This window comes from Electrona antarctica (assembly GCF_951216825.1).
Source record: "Electrona antarctica genome assembly, chromosome: 6".
Taxonomy (NCBI): Eukaryota; Metazoa; Chordata; class Actinopteri; order Myctophiformes; family Myctophidae; genus Electrona; species Electrona antarctica.
The window spans coordinates 50,704,016-50,717,339 of NC_136811.1; the positions used below are offsets into that span (position 1 = coordinate 50,704,016).

Consider the following 13,324-nt stretch of genomic DNA (forward strand, 5'->3'; position numbering starts at 1 on the left):
CCAATCCACTTTATTTATAAAGCACATTTTTACAAAGTGCTGTACAGAAAGTTTAAAAAGCTAAACACACTGTAAAGCTAAAACACAAAAACAAATAGAAAGATCACACTGTGAAAAAGAACACATAACAAAAAGGCCACACAAAAATAGAGTAGACCACAGACTCTCTCAAACGGAATTAAAAGCCACGGCGAGATTAAAATGTCTCGGTGGTGGGGGCCAGTTTGACATGCATGGAAATGGAGCTCATTCCAGAATTTGGGGGCTATGACAGAAAAGGCTGTCACCTCTTGAGCCTCTTTGTTCGGAGTGGCACAATGTTTTTTTAGCTTAGATTTATTATGCGTGCTCTTCCCCTTACCATGTAATAGAGCTGTACCGATACAATTTCTTCCTTCCCGATACCTACAACTTGTATAGGCTATCGGTCGATCGATACAGAGTAGTAGGCTACTGATCCGATACCAGTGTGTAATTTAATGTTTGTGTAAGACGAAAATCTACACTATAGCTGAATATAGGAGGGGCTCAACAAATCTAGGACAGTTGTTCTCAAAGTGGGCTCCAAATTGACCCTTACAGGTCTGTAACTCTCCATTTGGTTCCATTAGTGTTACAGGGATCCTTGAAATTGAGAACCACTGATCCAGAAATGAATACAAATTTCATTAATAATAATTGAAGTGCAGCTCCAAGTTAGTAAAGTTACTAATAATGTAAATGAAATATATTGTCATGTGATAAATTAAGTGGTATCGGAATGGCACGGACTGGCATACTCGCCCGTCTCGCTGATACAGATAGGCTGATACCAGCATTTTAGGCAGTATCGGCAGCTTTTCCGATCTTGGTATCAGTGGGAACAACTCTACCATGGAGGCTTGTGTTTCTGAATGTGTTTTCTGTTCAGTGGGCTTCTAGGGATATTATTGCCAGTGACGTTTACACTTCCTGTGAAATATCACACACACTTTGTATTCCCACCCAGCTGTCAAAAAAAGAGACTCATTACTAGATGTTTACAATTGCAAAGTTTGCACGTATCTTTTATTAATTATTACAAAACATTTCAGTTTATATACACACTAGAATCGCTGCGTGTATGATACTATTTACATACCGATGGAGAAACATGAAGAACTCATGACACAACTTCATGAAAATGAAGTCAATGTTGAAATTCTGAGCTCCTCTTTTAAGCTATTGTTCACCAATTTGCGTTATTAAGTATTCCCTTTATTTATTTAATTGCAGCTCATTTAATTTCAGAATGTGGAAATGATGTCGCTGTACCTATTAATGTGCTGTATATTTATGTACTGTATGTATCATACCTTGCTCTGATGTACATTTATTTATATTCAAATTTGCTTAATTTGTTATTATAGTCAAATATCTTGATTTGGTAGACTTCCAATCCACTACAGCAGGGGTTCTCAACGTTTTTGGCCGGGGACCCCCGGAAATGCTTTGGCAACGTCTCGGGACCCCCGCCCCGCCCCCTCCCGACCCCCAATATAAATTGACTGCTACAATAACCTTAAACCATTTTGGGCGGGAACCCCTTTTGGTGTTTTAAGCATTGTTATAATTTAGCTATTGAAAAATAGCAGATCTACAAGCTCATAGCGCGCCACCGAGTGGCGCGCTATGAGCTTGTAGATCTGCTTGTAGACCTACGAGCTTGTAGGTCTGCTATTTTTGAAAAATCGTGAGAATAAATTTTTTTTTTTTTTTTTTTAATAATTTGGGGACCCCCTAAAATAATTTGGCGACCCCCCCCGAGGGGTCGCGACCCACGGGTTGAGAACCCCTGCACTACAGGACATACGGTACCCTCTTCCTGATCTATAATGTACAGTAGACATTGCAGTGTTTACATCAGTGGTTCTCAAAGTGGGGTCCGGGGACCCCCGGGGGTGCTCGCGAACGTGTGTGTGTGTGTGTTGGGGGGTGTGTAATAAAGGGGTCTCCAGCAAAATGAGGAAACATCATCCCTTACGGGTTACTGGGCAATTTGTTAATCAAAATGAACAAATTAAATAACATTCTAATAACAAAATACCGGACATGAAAAGATGTTTGAGAAGTAACCACTGCATAGGGATAGGGGTTGACACACAACAGGGCCCATTTCATACTTCCAGAGAAACCCCATTACAGCTGCAATTTGTAACTTTATTCCTCTTCTACCTGGGATTCAAACCCTGGTGACATCTACCGCTCAACCAAGAGACAGTCCTCAGTGACTAGGGGGATACAGTAGGCCAGGGGTCTTCAACAGGGGGTCCGCTGGGACCCCTGGGGGGGGGGGTCCTAGTTACTACAGGGGGGCCACCAATAGTTGAACTCCAGCGTCCCTATTCTGAGAACTTTAGCCAAAAATAGCAGACCTACAAGTTCAAAGGTGTTGTGAGCTGTGCAATCAAGTTTAATTTACAACACAACTTTATACAATGGTGGTCCTTGAAATTAAACATGTTGAGAATCACTGCTAGAGCCATTCAAAATTACAAATCTTCTCTCATGGGGGTCCCTGGCATATATTTTGGTCTGCTAATTAGTGTCAATTTGGGGGTCCTTGACATGACGACGTTTGGGAACCACTGAGCTGAGGGACCATTTTACCTGAAAAACGTTGAAGACCCCTGCAGTAGGCTGTATTGTTTTTTTCAGGCAGTACTACTTGTCAGCCAGTAGGTGTCACCAGAAACCAGGGATGGGAAACCACCTCCAAGTGGCTAACAAAGCGAGCCAGGTGATTATGTAGATTATGTAGACTGCTATAGATCTACACAGTATGTGGTTTAAATCTAACTGGTTTAGATTTGGTCTGTGTGTAGAAAATGTGATTGTCATTTTAATGCCGGTTTGGCTTCCATTTGACTGCAGTGAAACAATCCCTGGGATTACTTTTATTGATGTAGATTACTTGAAGTTTACGATACATTCAAACAAAGTATTTTTGTATGCTCGTTAGGAGATAAAGAACAATTGAATTATGTAATCTATTTTTCTTGTTTCTCTTCGATTGTAATTCAAACTGTGGAATAGAAGTTAGCCTACAGTAGTTTCCTTTTCAGACGTGGTTCATATGAAACTGTCTAACCTCTCTGGTGTTTGACCAGTTCCTGTAAAGAAATAAATAAAATGAATCACACTTGCGTGAAGTGATGGGCGCCTTTGTTTTTTTGTCTTTTGCTTTTGTACGGCACGGGGGGTGGGGGGCATAGAACATGGCTGCTATAGGCCACAGCTGAATTCGGCTACATGAGGCGACGGCGGTACAGACTCTGCACCTGTGCCCATCGCTCATGTCTTTTTGGAACCTCGTTCATGTATTTTTGGTAGAACATGATGCCAATATTGTCCAGATGCTGTTGAAACACCGACCAGCCCAATGTCAGTCTCCCGCATGCGCTCCTGTCGATGCAGCCTAGCTTCAGTATCCAGGAGCTCCTGACTCAACTCAGTTTCAGTCTCCGACTCCATGAGTTCCCGCAGTTTCATCTCAAGGGCATGCTTGTCCTTCTTCCTCTTGTCCTGTAGCATCAGGAAGTGGAAGAGCACATCAGTCATGGTATCGGGCAGAACTCCCGTGTCGTCGTTCTCCGCGATGCTAGCGACGATGGAGCAGAAGAGCGGGACGTGACACATGGCGCTGAGCCTCTTTGATGTGTGCATGTGCGCGATGAATCTTTGGGCCAGCTCCTTATCGACGAATCTCTTCATGAAGTACTCTTCCTTCTGGGGGCCTATGAACCCTCTTACTTCTGTCACCCTGTCGACATATTCACGAGGTATCTGTTTGGCTGCTGCGGGTCTGGTAGTTATCCAGAGTTGAGCCTGGGGGAACAGATTCGCCGTGATGAGGTTTGTCACCAGCACGCTCACCGATGCCGTCACTGTGACGTCGTTAACATAGTCATGGTCGTCAAAATCCAACTTGATTGTGCTTTGATCCAGACCATCAAAGATGACCATAGCATTAACCCCCTTGCGAGTGAGCTCATCTTCCGTCACCCACCTTAATGTCGGATGGAACTCGTGGATCAGTTCGAGAAGACTGAACCGTTTATTCTTGACCGCGTTCAGCTCCTTGAATGAGAACGGAATCATGATATCAATGTGGCTATTGGCCTTGCCCTCTGCAACGTCGTGAATGAATTTGTACACGGAGAACGTTTTTCCAATGCCGGCAATGCCCCTCGTCAGGACTACTCGGATGGAGGGTATTTCTACTTGGTAGAAAGTAAAGAAGAGCTGCTCCTTCCCGGATGCTTGTCTCGCTTGTTTCTGGAGTTGACGCCACACGTCGCCAGGCTGCTTCGGTTTGCTAGTCCCCAAGCCGTCGTGGCTTCCCACTACCATGCTAGGCGAGAAGAACCCTTCCATGAGGAGGCCTGGTCCAACGGATGTCTTCTGGTGACCTTCTGACCTCTACGTCAGACTGATCGTGTGTGCCGTTCAAAACCTCCTGCAGTGTGACGTCCGCTGTAACAGAACAGTTCATGAATGTTAAATAAACACACGTTCAATCATAGCTTTACAGCAGTGGTTTTCAAACATTTTCATATCCATTTTGGCATTTTGAGCCACGGACCACCATTTGATGAGATTTAGCCTCTCAGACGCAAAACGTAGAATATTTTGTTATCGTTGGATGGGATTTTGTACACAATTCCATGGTGTATTGATGTGGTACCATTAGGAAAGAGAACAGGAAAACGTTGATCAAAAATAACAATTCTTCTACATTCTCCAATTTCCATGCAGGGTCTCTGTGATTATTCTCTGTCATTTTAGTCTCCGTCTCTGGAATCATCAGGATCAGAAAACAGTCTGTTTCTGTCTGTTCCCTGATGATTCTCACATTATTTATCACTAAGTAAAACTAACCCAGGCCTGCCACAATTCTTGCATAGTCTAATCGCAATTACACATTGTAAGCTTGTATAGATCAGCTATTTCTTAAGTAAAAAATAATGAATATGTCAGTAATTTCATATCATATCTAACCTGAGCAGTTTATTTTGATTACCAAACAGAAATGTATGCGTTATTCATATGTTCCAATGTTCAATGACAAAAACACAATTACATCATTAATCACATTTATTTATGTGACAATCGTCAACTTAAATTTGTAATTGTGACAGTCCCACTCTAACATAGTTTTTATATGATAACAGATAGGCCTATACAGTTAGTGCTTGTGATGATAGGAAACAATAAGACCAAAACATGACTTCATAGCTAATTTATTATTATAATTATTATCTTTTTAGTCATTATCATAGACATATGCAATTTTCCTTTCGTATAACTATGGTTCTTAAAATAGCCCCCCCTCTATTAATATCATTTTTTAATTCATGAGTCGTGCACGTTCTTCACAAACTGTTAAGAACGTGCACGAGCGGATCAATAATCCATGGATAAGCCATATGTTAACTGTGTGGCAAAAGGTTGTGAGATCATGTGGTTTTAATTTTTTTTTGAAACTTTTCAGATGGTGTGCCTTCGATACAGATTTTGCCCCAAATAGAGGCGACATAAGATTTAAGTCATGGATAGAGAAAGATGTCACAACTTACATGTCATTTATACAAAGAAATTAAATCGATAGTTTCAGATCAATACAGGTCAAACATGGTTTGGAACAGGCTGACTTTTACAGATATCTCCAGGTGCGGCACTATATCAATCAAGAATGTAAATTCAAAGAGTTTTCTGCAGTTGAATCGGAGTTATTTTTCATACTGAAGTCAGCCCTCACAGTGGAGCCAAGTAAATCCATCTCTGAGTTATATAGTGCCATTTCAGATGCTAAAAATGAAAGCACGTTGTATATCAAAGAGAGATGGGAGAGGGATGCAGGAATTGTACTCTCAGAGGAAGTATGGGGAGGGATCTGGGAGTTCCAGTCTACCTCAACCTGTTCTATGGACTGGAGAGAGCATTGTTGGAAAAATATTAGATATTTTAAGACCCCGTATCAGGAAAAATACAAAGGTGATGATAGGCTGTGCTGGAGGCAGTGTGGGGCAAAGAAAGCCAACCACTTTCACATTTTCTGGGGGTGCCCCAAGTTGAGGGTGTTTTGGAACAATATTCACAAATCACTGTGTTCAGTATTTAATACTCCAATACCTTTTAACTTCACAACCTTGTACCTGGGCCACATTGAATGTCTTAACCAGTCGAGATACACAAGGCTACTGCAGGTGCTCTTGGCAGCCAGCAAAAAGTCAATAACAAGAAGATGGCTAACCCCAATCACACCCACAATGGACGATTGGCACGGAATAGTCCTGGATATTTTCAAAATGGAAAAATTAACATACATCCTAAGAACTAGACTAGACAATTTCTACCACATTTGGAACAACTGGATAGTACACATTGCCCCTCTGAGAGCTGACTTTGTGTGATCTCACTGGTCCTAATAGCCTGCTTTATGATCTTTGTAGAAAATGTTTAAGACACCCTCCCTCTTCTCATGGTCGAAATCCAAAGCCGTTTTGTTTTTGTCCCCCTCAGCAATATTGTAAATACTTTCGTTTCTTGGTTGTGTTTTTTTGTCTTTGTCTTTTTCTTTTGTCTGCCCACTTCTTCTTTTTCTCCTTCTGAAATGTACACTCTGAAGCGATATCGCCCTTTGCCCCTGTTAAGTGTTGACCTGATGCCATATGTAGTCCTGAAGAAAGTAAGGATGTTACAGACACTGGAGATGGAGTCACTTGGAGGGGGGAGGGAGGGAAGAGGGGTGAAAAAAAAATCCTGGGAACTGCACTTGTGTCCTATGTATGCATAGAAATGCTGTTATTGTACTGCTTTTTCCAAATAAAATAAATATTATATAAAAAAAAAAAAAAGAACGTGCACGACTCATTAATTAACCAGGAAATGCAAGTGAAACGTCGTGTCAGCTCCTCCATACTCTGTCAGCTCCTCCATACTCTAAGGTCAGCTCACACACGTTTCACTTGCATTTCCTGGTTCTCTCTCTCTCTCGTCACACTGTCACTGCACACAAGATATATCTCTGTCGGGTGGAAAGTTCTATCTGGAAACCTCATAATTATGTCCAAATTCTCCAAAATGTTACTTTCAGCATTACAGGTAGCAGATCTAAAAGCTGACAAAGCATGTCTTTGAGCCAGGTTTTGCGCTTGTGCATCTGCTACTTTTAATGATTTTGTGTGACACTGACACTTAATACTACACTACTACAGTACATTGACGCCCTAATTGATCATGTTGTACAGTGTAGTATGATCAAGTAGGGCGGTGATTTACGGGGGGGAAAAAGGTTGAATATGGAGATAATAGGTTTCTCGCCCGACAGTAAAATATGACATTGTGTGTGTGTGTGTGTGTGTGTGTGTGTGTGTGTGGAAGAGCAATAACCGGCAGCAGACATTATAGTTGCAACATAAAATGTTTGGTGTAAAAGGACATACGGAGGTACACCACCCAGATTTGCCTACATTTCATTTAATATAGCATGAACTACGGTAACTCTTAACTCACGTCCCTTTAGAACTTCCGTATGTCTAAATATTTTGGTGGCGACTGCATGGTGAGATTGTGACCAATACAGAGAGAGGGGGAGGGTAAACGTAAGTATAGCGTAAAAAAATGCATTTGTTTCTATGTTAGAGGCGAGTCGAGTCCATCTTTTCTGGACGATACCAGGTGGTTTTATAGTTATAAATTAGTATAAAAACAAATACGTATGGTACGGTTATGTGTGATGTATGTCTAGTATATTTAAACACTTACCCTGCAGCTATTAAAAAGAGTTCTTCTGTTGTTCTGCTTAAAATGGAGTCAGTCAGGAGGACGGAGACGGTCAGACGGAGAGTCCTGAACCGAACGTGTTACTTCCTTCCTTGTTTTGTAGTTGCTAGTTGTGTCATAAAACCTCGCATGGCGTCGTTCTAAGGGCGTCACCAGATAGTTAAGGGCGTCACCAGATAGTTAAGGGTGTCACCAGACTTTCCAGTTTCACCACCACCTCTAGTAGTCAGTGTACAGTTACACTTGACAGACATACCCTGCAGGGGGCGGGGTGATCAGCCATTCTGGTGCAATAATGTCCACACACTGTCAACAACGGAGGCTAAACAGATTATGATAAGTTATTCAGCACAATAATATTGTCTCCACCGCATGTCTCGTGTTGATAGATGGATGGATGGATGGAGCATAAATAAATGTGTCACTCGGAATAAATATTTTTTAATGTTACCATTTCACCATTGTAGAACTGCTAGAATTTATGATGAATTCCTGTTCTGTTCTTTGTCTATATAGAAGTGTCTATTTGTACGTCTCTAATTGTTTTGATGAATTGAATATGGTGGACCCTGTTGTAAACAAGTGTAATGCTTAATTGGGTCGTCCACTCACAGTTAACAGCCTTTGTATTGAGTTTGTGCTTGAAATGTACTGTAATTCTGCAAACTGTTAATACAATTTTCAATCAATCAAAATCTGCCAGAGATATAAACACTTTTATTTGTGTCTATCACCACAACTCTAAACCCACAGAGTAGGGGGCCATGCAGCTATAGCCCTAAGAAAGTACTCATGGTTTTCACCTCAAATACACATGTAAAACAAATGATTATTATGAACGCAATTAATCCAATGAATATCATCGTACACAATTAACTAGCTCTGTACTTAGCCCACTGTCCCCCCCCCCCCCCCCCCCCATCTTATCTACAAGATCACAACGCTGGGTGCCACAGGTGCGCCGTCGCTCCGATCCACACCACCAGGGTTGAACCAGTTCAGTTATTTCTTCCCCCGCCTAATATTTAACCAGTTCGGAGTGTTTCCACTGACTGAACCCTAAAAGGTGATTTCATTTGGAACTGGAACTAAAAAATGGCCGCCGGTTCTGTGTAAGCACCAAGGTTCCAAGAATCTAGAACGGAACCATCTCTAGAACCAAAGTTATTTTGGTGGAAAAGGGGCCCAGGGAGCACGTTTGGGGGGCCCGGGGGCACAGGTTCACCACTGCTCCAATCTGCATTCTGGCCTATACCCAAATTCCAAATTCCATCCTGTCCAACCTGCCCAACATTAAAGGTGTAGCCCGTAATCTAGGCGTGATGTTCGACTCCAGTCTTTCATTCAATCAGCAAGTCACTAAGGTTGTACAATCCTGTTTCTTCCAACTCCGTAATATAGCAAAAATCAAATCATTTATCTCATTCCCTGACCTTGAGAAGGTAATCCATGCTTTCATCACATCACGCCTAGATTACTGCTACTCACTCTATTCTGGACTCAATAAAAAAAACTATCTCCCGTCTTCAAATGGTACAGAACTCAGCAGCCAGATTACTCACCAACTCCAGAAGGCGTGACCACATTACCCCTGTCCTCGCCTCCCTCCACTGGCTGCATGTTCATTGTCTCCACCAGGCCGAAGGCATGGTGAGAGAGTATGTTTTGCACTCCGTCCGTGTGTGTGTGTCCGTCCGTGTGTGTGTCCGTGTGTCCTTCCGTCCGTCCGTTACCAGCTAATCTCCGGCACCGTTAACCCGGTCGATGCCAAACTTTGCACACACACTCCCTGGATGCCAACGATGAACCTCTGCCCCGCATTTTCCAGAACGGCCTGTTATAGCGCCACCATGAGGCAGCTTTCACATTGTTTACCTAAAACTGCACCGATCTGCGTGAAACGTTGCATGCACACTCCCTAGAGGCCAAGGACAAACCTTTGACCTGCATTTTCCACATCTGCCTTTTATAGCGCCACCAGGAGGCCGAATTTTGTAAAACACATTTTTGGATATTACTCCTCCAGATTCTGTCCAAAAATCGTTACACAGTATCTCTATGGTCATGTGCTCAAGTCGGATCTGTCCCATATTTCATATTCCATCCTAATTGGCTATAATTGGCTTTCACAGTTTGCAAGATTGCCCCGTTTTGAACAAAAGCCTCAAATCATGAACGCAGCATGCAATTTACGTCAAATCTTTCACACATTTTTTTACTAGGCTGAGGAATATATCCCACCCTTTTCACATTGGCCTGTTATAGTGCCACCAACAGGTTGATTTTTGCAAAACACATTTTTGGAACAAAATGCCTCAAATCATCCAATTGCCATCAAAGGCAAACATATTACTTATTTATATTACTCCTAAACATTTTGCCAAACATCTCACACAGTCCTAACCTCCTGGTGGAGACCTGTGCCCAGAAGGGCACTTTTTCTAGTTTTAGGATTGATTTTGACCTCATGCCTCCTTCTATGCATGAGGAGTCCAAGCTGCTTCTTTTCACCTGACAGGGGAGTTTCCCCGGCCGGACGTAGCATGTGGAAGGAACATGTTATTCCGACCAGTTCCTTTCCCCTCCATCAGGCGCCCCGGCTGGCCAGGGGGAGGTAGTTTTAGAGACCAGGATTACTGCATGTTTTTGTGAGGGTACCTACCCAGGGGACACGGGGAGAACATGCAAACTCCACACAGAAAGGCCCTTTCGCCAACCCCGCCTCGGGTATGGGCACTGATGACGCGGAGGAGGGAACAGCGCCCACAGCGTCCCCAGCGGGAATCGAACCCAGGACCTTCTAGTTGTGAGGTGACAGCACTACCGACTGTGCCACCGTGCCCCTTAATGACCACATGGCTTGGCCCCCATATACATAAAGATATGCTGGAGCCCCATAGGCCAACACGTAGCCTTAGATCGGCAAGCAAGGCTCTCCTGGAAGTTCCGGCTACCCAGCTTGTCACCATGGGTGACCGGGCTTTCTCTGACCGGGCACCTAAACTGTGGAATGCCTTACCAGAGGCCCTAAGACACATCACCCTACTGAGTTCTTTACCAGAGGCCCTAAGACACATCACCCTACTGAGGTCTTTACCAGAGGCCCTAAGACACATCACCCTACTGAGTTCTTTACCAGAGGCCCTAAGACACATCACCCTACTGAGTTCTTTACCAGAGGCCCTAAGACACATCACCCTACTGAGTTCTTTACCAGAGGCCCTAAGACACATCACCCTACTGAGGTCTTTACCAGAGGCCCTAAGACACATCACCCTACTGAGTTCTTTACCAGAGGCCCTAAGACACATCACCCTACTGAGTTCTTTACCAGAGGCCCTAAGACACATCACCCTACTGAGTTCTTTACCAGAGGCCCTAAGACACATCACCCTACTGAGTTCTTTACCAGAGGCCCTAAGACACATCACCCTACTGAGTTCTTTACCAGAGGCCCTAAGACACATCACCCTACTGAGTTCTTTACCAGAGGCCCTAAGACACATCACCCTACTGAGTTCTTTACCAGAGGCCCTAAGACACATCACCCTACTGAGTTCTTTACCAGAGGCCCTAAGACACATCACCCTACTGAGTTCTTTACCAGAGGCCCTAAGACACATCACCCTACTGAGTTCTTTACCAGAGGTCCTAAGACACATCACCCTACTGAGTTCTTTACCAGAGGCCCTAAGACACATCACCCTACTGAGTTCTTTACCAGAGGCCCTAAGACACATCACCCTACTGAGTTCTTTACCAGAGGCCCTAAGACACATCACCCTACTGAGTTCTTTACCAGAGGCCCTAAGACACATCACCCTACTGAGTTCTTTACCAGAGGCCCTAAGACACATCACCCTACTGAGTTCTTTACCAGAGGCCCTAAGACACATCACCCTACTGAGTTCTTTACCAGAGGCCCTAAGACACATCACCCTACTGAGTTCTTTACCAGAGGTCCTAAGACACATCACCCTACTGAGTTCTTTACCAGAGGCCCTAAGACACATCACCCTACTGAGTTCTTTTAAATCACAGCTAAAAACCCACCTGTTCACCATGGCTTTCACTTGAATTATTGTTTTATTTTGTGTTCACCCGTTTACTTGTTTTAGATTTGTTTACTGTCGTTTTATTCTACTGCACTGCATTTTATTCTGTATTGGAAAGCACTTTGTATCATTGTTTTAAAAAGTGCTTTATAAATAAACTAAAGTGTATTATTATTATTATTATACCTATACAATAAAGAGATAGTTGCACTTAAGGGATTAACAGGTGACATACTGTAATCAAGGTGTTAAGCAATCCATCATATCAGGCTAGATGTTTAATCAGTCACCCATTTAAACAGGAACTTGAATTAGTTTTACTTTACTAGGTTAGGGTTACGGTTAGGTATAGTTTAACTGCGGTAAGGCTAGGTTTAGGCATGGTTTAGGCATAGGGTTAGCTTTAGGCACAGTTGCAAAAACAAAAACTGTCAATCACAGGGACTATGGTCAATAACAGCCGGTTTGCCTAGAACTGAGGTGGGAATAATGCATCATTCAGGTATTAAAAGGAAACACCGGAGACACTCACATTTTGGGCGGGAACCCCTTTTGGTGTTTCAAGCATTATGTTACACTTTAGCTATTGAAAAATAGCAGATCTACAAGCTCATAGTGCAGCACTGAGTGCCGCGCTATGAACTTGTAGGTCTGCTATTTTAGAAAAATCGTGAAAATGTGGCGCAAATCTTTGAATATTCTTTCAGAGCGAACGCTTTTAACTCAAATCTTTGCTTCTGGAGGTCCCTGGAACAACATATTTTCAGATGGTGGTCGTGGCATATTACATATCATTTTTGGGGTCCTTGACATGAAATATTGAGAACCACTGATATAGAAACATAAGGTTTTTCAGAAAAAAATACATTTTAAAAATACATTTTTAAAATTTCGACGTCAGGCCTAAATGGGTTAAGTTATCTAAGTTATCGAAGTATGATTGCAGACAAATTTCAATGTGGATTTCATCTTCATCAGGGCCTAAAAAACAGGCCAGGGTAGCATTTAAAAATGGCTGCCCATAGTGATGAGTAGCGTGGTCTGTGCTATCAATATGCCAATGTCTGACATCCACCACTAAAGAGGTGGGTCAATCTGCACAAGGTGTCCTCACATTATTACACAATTAGAGGTACAATCAGTGGTACAATGCAACAATCACCATAAAGATACATGCAAACAAGCACAACACAGTGTAATAGTATACTGTAACGTTTTTGTTTTTGTTTGTTTTTTGTAATATTGCAACATGTGACATATTTATGCATATGTTTTTACCCCTTTCCCCCCAATTTAGACGTTATGCCAATTGATTCCAGCCCACACACACATTTGTGTGCTATAAGTAACTGCTGTTCAAAGTTTATTTATATGCACATATGTATACAATGTATTATGTAGCACATTTCATACATCAAGTGCTGTTCAAAGCACTTCACAGAGGATAAGAGCAAATAAAAGAA

The 13,324-nt window shown here is 42.6% G+C and overlaps 1 protein-coding gene across 1 annotated transcript; it reads right to left on the reverse strand.

Annotated features, from left to right (window-relative positions):
- Positions 1-1,018: 1,018 nt before the first annotated feature.
- LOC306924796 (protein NLRC3-like) lies at positions 1,019-7,927 on the reverse strand. The gene is made up of 3 exons (XM_079503444.1): positions 7,789-7,927; positions 4,445-4,494; positions 1,019-4,403 (listed from the first exon to the last, which is right to left on the reverse strand). Exon 3 carries the CDS (start codon positions 4,393-4,395, stop codon positions 3,313-3,315), a length of 1,083 nt encoding a protein of 360 aa, XP_079359570.1. The 5' UTR covers positions 4,396-4,403; positions 4,445-4,494; positions 7,789-7,927; the 3' UTR covers positions 1,019-3,312.
- Between the last annotated feature and the right edge of the window lie 5,397 nt (positions 7,928-13,324).